Genomic DNA, 8,063 nt, shown 5'->3' with positions numbered 1-8,063 from the left:
CAAAGAGATTGATGAAGAGCCATCAGAAAAGGAACAAATCAGGCTTCAGGGGAGAGGGAGAGAGAGAGAGAGAGAGAGAGGGAGAGGATCTGTGCCCCCTGCTCTCCTGGGGCCCCCAGCTTTGAGTCAAGGAGGTGGGACAGGGGAGTGAATCAGCCTTCATGGGAAACACGCTGGAAACCTGCTCCAAGCGGTTCTGTGCCATTTTCAAAGATGGTTATAGGCTCCATCTCTACGCTCAATTTGAAATCATCAGTGCGTGAAAAGTTTATGGACCTCTTTGTTGCCTCTCCATGGCAAATGTGTGCCAATGGGAGAGTATAATTCTGTGCTTCCTGCGCAGGTTTAATTCTAGATGTAGATGTAATTATACCAGCCAAAAATACTCACAGCTCTGGAGATAGTCTTGAGCCTATTCTTCGGATACGAGACTATTTTATGTTTCTTTTATATGAATATTTCACTGCATATAGTCCTAAAATGGCTCTATTTTGCTATGCTGTTTGAACAATTGAAAACGCCGCATGCAAACTATATTACCCCGGCGCATAACAAGGAACTGCTTGTGGAGAGATGAGCTGTATTTTTAAAGTCCCGCTGCACTTAGGAATATAATACACAAAGCTGTCATCTATTATATTACCATTAAATCATGATCAGACAATGACAGGGCTGGAAAGAGTGGAGGTCTGCAGATAGAGTCTGTTCCTGTGAACCACTGCCACCTTTGAGTAATGAGAAGGCTTTCCAGGGGGAGGGAACTTTGACTCATGTTCAATACACATGCTATGACTAGTGGTCCAGAGAGAGAGGGTGAGACAGAGACAGGGAGACAGAGAGAGAGGGAGAGAGAGAGAGAGAGAGAGAGAGAGAGAGAGAGAGAGAGAGAGAGAGAGAGAAAGGGTACAATAGGAGTGCGAGCGAGAGAAGGAGGAAGTGCAAAGAGCCGCAAAACTGCACAATCGATTCGCTTTTTCTACCAAGCCCATGAAAATGCCCAATTTTGCAGGCAGCTGGAAGATGAGAAGCAGTGAGAATTTTGACGACCTCCTGAAAGCCCTGGGTAAGCCATTCGCTGTTATTCCTTCCATCCCGCCATCCCAGCCGATGCACAGATTTGTTCATATCTCCTCTGTAACATTTCATCAATCATGGGGACCAGAGTGCGGATCAGTCGCCTGCGTTCTGTGCCAGTGGCTGGATTGCTTTGGTTTCCTCCTTTGTTTTCTCAGGCTGGCCGTGGTTCCTAGATTGGGCGTCTCACGTTTTATTGGAAAGGCTCTCGTGTGCTCCCAGTTTAAATGCTCTCTGTATTATACGGCTTGTGAATGATCACTTTCATTATCTTAAACTGATATGAAGTACATGGGGGCTGACAGCAAAAGGAGATTATTTTGAATGATGGTAATGCATGAGGGCTGAGTGGTCTGATGGTGAATTGAAAATACTCACACACACTTCAACCTCTGTCGCGTTATCTGAACGGACAATGAGTTGAGATATTATTCTTGGCTGTGGACACTGGGAGTCATCTGAATACAGTTTTTCTGACAGTATAATAAACACATATTGGACTGAAATCTAATCGTCAGAGCAATCCAAGTGTTCTGTCTGGTACTGGAAAGCCCACAGAGACTGCCTGAGAAAGTGTCTCATTTAATAACCTGGGAAGCAGACTGGAGCCAGAGGCATAGGAAACCCACCAGTTTATAACCCAATTGTTTATCAGTCGGCAGTGCCAGAGGTGGATGTTGGCATTGAGCCACTGAGTGCGCTAGGAAGCCATGCAAAATCCTCAGCCCAGACATTCCTTTTATTCAACACCTTGTCATTGTACACCCCTGTTAGCAACATCTGCTGATAACAATCTCATGTATGGTGGCCTGATACCTCTGCATAGAGGAAACTGCATACCAATGCTATGTGAAGTCCACAGTCTAACTGTAAAAGTAAGTCTCTCAAGTATACCACAGTCTTCTTGGATGTGAAAACAAACTATTTTGTGTGTGTTGCAGATAATATCTGTAGAAATTCAAGGCATTTAATGAAACTGGTCCTTGTTTGTTGAACATGAATGAAGCACACCTCAAATCAGCATCTGATATATCAAAGGCATAAAAGAGTTACGATACGTTACCATAAATTAATAACATTAAAATAGTCGCCACCTGTAGTAATAGTTTGAATCTGTCCTGTTAAAGCAGGTGTCCTTTAATGTTATCCACTTTTGTTGAAGACATTGCTTGCAACTAGGTTTGCACATTTGATAATTAAAGTCTGAGATCTTTGATTTTCTGTTCTGAATCATGTTGCACACTTGATAGGAGTGAATGCCATGTTGAGGAAGGTGGCCAATGCGGCAGCCTCCAAACCCCACGTCGAGATCCGCCAGAATGGAGAACAGTTCTACATTAAGACCTCCACCACCGTACGCACCACTGAGATCAACTTCCACGTCGGCGAGGAGTTCAATGAGGAGACAGTGGACGGGCGGAAGTGCAAGGTAATACTGTTTGTGGCAAACTGTCTGAAAGACCTGGTCTCCTCGTGGGGCCACGTAATGAGCACGTTTAATGTTTGGGTCTAAATGAAGGACCATTTGAGAGTATGTCATGAACATCAGTATGATTGTTCTCTCCAAACATAAAACCTTTTTATCTTCAGCCTCTCACTGGTTGGCTACATAAAAGTAATCCACATAGGAAATGGCATATTGATTTTTTAAAGTAAGGACCACATTATTGAACCCCACGTGTTCTTACTGTTAAGGTAATCAGCACTAGTCTGTCATTATCTCACTCAAACAGCTAAGAGCATGATAGCCACTATATAATGATGGAGGACAGTGCTAGACCACGAACCCGAAATCTAACAATCCCACCACCTCATTCCAAGCATAACGCTGGCTTGGCAGGAAAAGAAATATCTTTCAAGCCCTTCCCTAAATCCACTCACTTTAGACAGATAAAGCAGACAACTACTGACAAAAACTGTCATGGGTGCTTGTATAACCAAATCATTTTCATTTGTACGTGCAATGTGTGATGTATGGTTAGGTCCCCCTATACTCGCTAATGCTGTGAAAAAGAGAATTTGGGAAGATGCCAAGGGGATATATGATTCTGAGAGGAGTTGTTATTTTTGGGTAATGTATTGTGCTGGAGCTCTGATCCAGAACATACATTTATTCTCAGACTCCTCAGCTTCTCACCATGGTTGTGCAATGGATGCATGTATTTCATGTTTTAGGCTGTCACAAGAGGTGATTTGAATCATATGATTTTGCAGAGTCTGCCAATATGGGAGACGGAATCCAAGATCTACTGCAAGCAGACTCTTATGGATGCAGGAGGCCCAAAAACCTTCTGGACAAGAGAGCTGAGGGGAGACGAGCTTGTCCTGGTACGTTTTTCCAATTAGTTTGTTTTGCTCTGTTATGTTTCTTTTTTGAAGTTATATATGAACTCAATAATTAGACCTGGTAGTAGTGAATGTGTTGAATTAATAGTAATTGGCACATATCAAACCTACGGCAATCAATTTGACTTTTGAAATGAGGGTGGCACGCAGTGCCTGGAGCATATACAACAACAATTCAAATGTGTTCCCCCTCCATGGTATGCTTTGAAACACACCGTACTAGCAGGGGCACTGATAGTGCACACTGAAACACACTGTACTAGCAGGGGCACTGATAGTGCTTTGCTGACAGCTTCAGTCCAACATGAGGTACTGGTTAAAGGAGAATCCAATGCCCTTTCTCATGCACTTGCATGCATCAGAAACACCTCTTTCATTGTTTTTCCCCAGAATCCCAAATTATGCTAAGAATTTACAGGTGGCACGCACATGGCCTGTTTAACTTTACAGACCAGATGGACAATAATAAAGAAAGGTACCAGTAACAGTTCAATCCATTTGATTAGTGTTGGGAATACCCTCTTCACTGCCTCTTTGTAATCCCTGAGGGATATTAATACTGTCTTCCCCTTGTACTTAAGAATTCACAAAGCAAAATGCAGTAGTTTACTAGTCAATGCAATCATTGTATATTAGGGAGAAATGCGATGGAAGACTTCAAGATTCATCAGTCAAAGCTGAAATCAAACCAGAGACCGGTCCAATAAACAGCATAAGTCCTTCACAGGACATGTTTGGGAAAGCATTGCCATTGCTATGAAGTTGTCTGTTATTACAATAAATGAGCTTGGACATCACCCCTGCTGTGTGTAAGGTCTTCTGCGTGATTGCACTTAAATACTTTACAGTGGACTCATTCAGACCTCATACTGAGTGAGGCCTTAACATGGCTGGAATGTAATTTTTTTTCATTAAAGTCTTGAACTGTCTGTTCTGCCAAACTAAAATGGTCAGTTGCATAAATAACAAGTTGGAGCATGCAAGAGACCAAACCACACCATGTCTTGTTAGACAAGAGTAAATTAGACGCTTGCCATGCATAAGTTCACTGAGCTCTTACTTTGAACAAAGGGATCTGTCTGACCATAAAGTTACGATGCACATGGCCGACATTAAAGTAACCTGGGAGAAAATTGAGTTACCAAGAGGGCAGTGAATCATGAATAATGCACGTCTCCCTCTAATTCATCTCACCATCAGACCCCTTCTAACTTTATATGGCTGAGCTGGAAAGGATCCTCATCAGAACAAAGGCAGAGGTCATCTTTAAAGAGAGAATTTATGGAACATTCTAGAGTTTCGTAGTCACATATAACCGCCCACTACCAAGAGTAGCTTGACAAAGGGGAAATAACCGTGAAAGAGAACTGCAGATGCATATAACCAAATGGTCTCACATCTTTCAATTAGATCTCATGTCTCAATTTCTTTTTTAGAGTGAGGATTGTGCGCATGTGAATTCATAAGGGTCCATTAGTATGAAGTTGGCATTTATGCACAGGGCTAGCAGTGGGGGCCGCTGGCTGTGACCCTTGCGAGACAGCGCTAATGTGGTTCATTGATCATGTCTCATAGCAAAATGCCAATGGTGAGAAGGGCCCTGACAATTCTTCGGCTAATGTCTCCCAGGACACCAGAGCAGGCGGCAGATGGCCCATTTTAACACCATTCTTTTAAAGGCCACGCTGGAGTCTCCGACCCTCATTTCCTGTCCTGGGACGCAGATGCTCTGCAGTGCTGACAGCAGTTCTATTTCTCTTGCGCTGTGCCTTTCAGACTACAATAAATCTACAAACTCAACACGCCGCAGTGTGATCGTCTACTTCTGTCTGTTGCCTCTCCCCCATTCTGGTAGTTGTTAGAGAGAAGGGGCAGGTGTGACACTTCTAAGGCCTGTGGTGAAAACATGTACCTGTAAATATGCTCATGGCTGGATTCTCTCTGTCTTTTCCAGACCTTTGGAGCCAATGATGTGGTGTGCACACGGATATACGTCCGGGAGTGATTGACCGTTGACATATTGGATTGTCATCGGAGACATTTGCAGTCTACAGTGTCCGTCAGAATAACCTAACCATGTGGCTAGTTTCTGCACCCATTAGACACATTTGTGCTTTCTAAACATGTTTATCATTTTGTGTTCAGTACAGTTTTTTTTATTTACACGCAAAATTTCATGAGCTTCCCTGTTGCAAACAAGAACAATAAAAAGATAGTTACAATTTGAAACATGTATTCTTTGGGGAGTTTCTCTTATGTTCTGTGACACTGAAATCATCGAGGGTTGAGGGATCTGATTTATCTAACAAGGCAACCAGGTATTATGCATTGTGTTTTTCAAGTCATTTACATTGCACCCCAGTTCCATCTTATCTCCTATCTTTGAAACGAGGGTAACAAACTCTTCCTCCATTCCCATTGGCTGCATACCTCCACTGGTCCTAGGTTCCCATGCCTCTTCTAGGGGAATGACTCATTGACCAACAGCAGGCAGAGGGTTACAGACTTGTGGAGATTAAAGCCAGCCGTGCAGGAAGTACACATTCGATGTCTCTGGGTGTTTGTAGAACAGCTGTCTTGTGTTGACTTCCAAGGATAACAAGCTCAACATTATATCACTCATGGGGACACCAGGGTGGACAGATCCCAGATCTGCACAGACTGTTTGTGTGGTGGATATCAGAAACTCGACCTCTTTTTGTTTATCTGTTTTTCCTTTTCCTCTGAGAGCTCTCGTTCCAACCCCAATCTAACACACCCAATAGCACTTGGCAGTCCTGAAACCCTTGATTTATGCTTCTAAATACCCTCCATATGGTAATAATACTGACTGTAGAGTGGGAAGAAACAACTCTGAGTGATGCTACAAAGCAAAATCAAGAAGAAAGGGTTTGGAATGTTTTCATGTTTCTGAGGAAGACGTGGATTCAGTATGTGGGTAGGTAGAACTTGAGAGATGAAATGGCTATGTGAGTGTGTAAAAATGGTGGGTGTGGTTTCAGATGGGATGAGGTAGAAATGCACTAAATGATGCCATAGCACGTCAACTTAACAAAATGTAGTGTCGTCTTAGTGTCTATTTAAGAGTTAACTTACCACATATCTTCCCGTCACATCATTTATTTTGACAGAATAAAATCCCCTTTCCAGTTTCCATCTTGCATTCATTTCTGCTTTTGTAAACAAAATGATTCAATTACAAATTTGGGCAGGGTGGTTATCTTTTTGGTGGTTCCTTTGCCAATTAAGAACCCTTGTGGAGCTGTGCTTTCTTTGCCCTGTTCAGATATTGCAACTAATCTCCTAAATCATATAATCCTATGTGGGTAGTGAGTTAAGTAGTTAGTAGTGGTAGTGCTCATAGTCAACCAACTCTAATAATGACTGTCTGGGCAATATTTGCAGGCGTATATAAGCATGCAGAAGGGTGGGCACTGTCATCTAGTCCTGCCAATGAGCCTGTACATATTTCCACATTACAATGAAAGTTTGTGAATCTGTTTATTGAACAGTGCAATGAATCACCCCTATCCATCAGAGTGCCTCAATAAAATGCTCAAATTCAACATTTGCAATTACATAGGAATACTCCATTTCACCAACAGTGAGAGGTCCCTTGCAGACACCCCCCTCTGCTGTTGACACACAGTAATGCACACCCCCAGCAGCATCAGGACCACACATTCACTTGGGCGAAGACCAGCTCCTGAACACACAAAAATAGATTTGCTTCAAAGTATCAGGGCATTCAAGCATTTCACAAAACGGCCTGAATCCTTCAGATAAATCTAAACGGATTATCTGAGCTCTTTCCCTATGAAATTGCAGTTGGTGTATTGAGCAAGGAAAATGGAAGGATAAGTGGTGGAAAAGTGTTCAGCTTAATGGTAAAGTGCATCTGTAGAAGAAGTGTTTTTCATGAGGGGAGTCTATGTCCTGCTGGCCTGGTGAGGTAAAAGAGCACTGGGTAGATGTATGAAAGACATGTGATTTGTCTCCACTAAAGTACTATGTCTGCGCTAAAAATGGTGGCATCCTCTCAAGACATTTTACTGCTTGTCATTAAGCTTTAATAGAAGTAGGTGACAAAAGTACTCAAATTCAGGCTTTTGGAAGTCAGTCAAATGACAAATAAAGCTGCTGGTAGTTTGCCAAGGCAAGGTCTTACATAAGGGAGGAAATCCAATTTTAGCCAATCTTCATCAAAGTGGGAAATCTCTGCCATAGAGCAGCTGCCAAACTGAAGGAAAACGCCTCAATAACGTTTAATGAACTACTATTCAAAAGAGCCACTACGGGAATCGCTGCATTTCCTCTGAACTGAACCGAGTGGCACATTTAGGACTCGTCTGCATGGAAGTGGAACTTTATTGTGAAAACGGTCCCGGTGGCTACACATTAAAACGAACATGGTGAAAATGAAATGTCTCAAACCACAACAAACATGGAGCCAAAGTCAACTACTACAATTTCACTTTATTTAATAAACAACAATGAAATGAATGAAAGGGCAATACATTTGCACATAAAGACATGCCTCCGTTGCAGTGATCGTTCTCCACAGTGAGCCAGTCAGCCTGCTTTTTCTCTCTTTTTTTTAAACATGTTACACATATATATCTGGAGGGTACAGAAGGACTTTC

The 8,063-nt window shown here is 42.5% G+C and overlaps 1 protein-coding gene across 1 annotated transcript; it reads left to right on the top strand.

Moving 5' to 3' along the window:
• Positions 1 to 867: 867 nt before the first annotated feature.
• On the top strand, positions 868 to 5,649 carry crabp1b (cellular retinoic acid binding protein 1b). Its single transcript, XM_012814848.3, has 4 exons — positions 868 to 1,063; positions 2,325 to 2,503; positions 3,289 to 3,402; positions 5,375 to 5,649. The coding sequence occupies exons 1-4, from the start codon at positions 988 to 990 to the stop codon at positions 5,423 to 5,425; spliced, it is 420 nt and encodes a 139-aa protein (XP_012670302.2). The 5' UTR covers positions 868 to 987; the 3' UTR covers positions 5,426 to 5,649.
• The last annotated feature ends 2,414 nt before the right edge of the window (positions 5,650 to 8,063 follow it).

This window comes from Clupea harengus, chromosome 6 (assembly GCF_900700415.2).
Source record: "Clupea harengus chromosome 6, Ch_v2.0.2, whole genome shotgun sequence".
NCBI classification, from domain to species: Eukaryota; Metazoa; Chordata; class Actinopteri; order Clupeiformes; family Clupeidae; genus Clupea; species Clupea harengus.
This window is presented reverse-complemented; position numbering and strand designations above follow the sequence as displayed.

Excerpts from the sequence above, each read along its gene's own strand:
- crabp1b (XM_012814848.3), top strand. The coding sequence starts at position 988 with ATGAAAATGCCCAATTTTGCAGGCAGCTGGAAGATGAGAAGCAGTGAG. Across the intron at positions 1,064-2,324 it reads CGACCTCCTGAAAGCCCTGG|GAGTGAATGCCATGTTGAGG; the intron begins GTAAGCCATTCG and ends CACACTTGATAG. Across the intron at positions 2,504-3,288 it reads TGGACGGGCGGAAGTGCAAG|AGTCTGCCAATATGGGAGAC; the intron begins GTAATACTGTTT and ends ATGATTTTGCAG.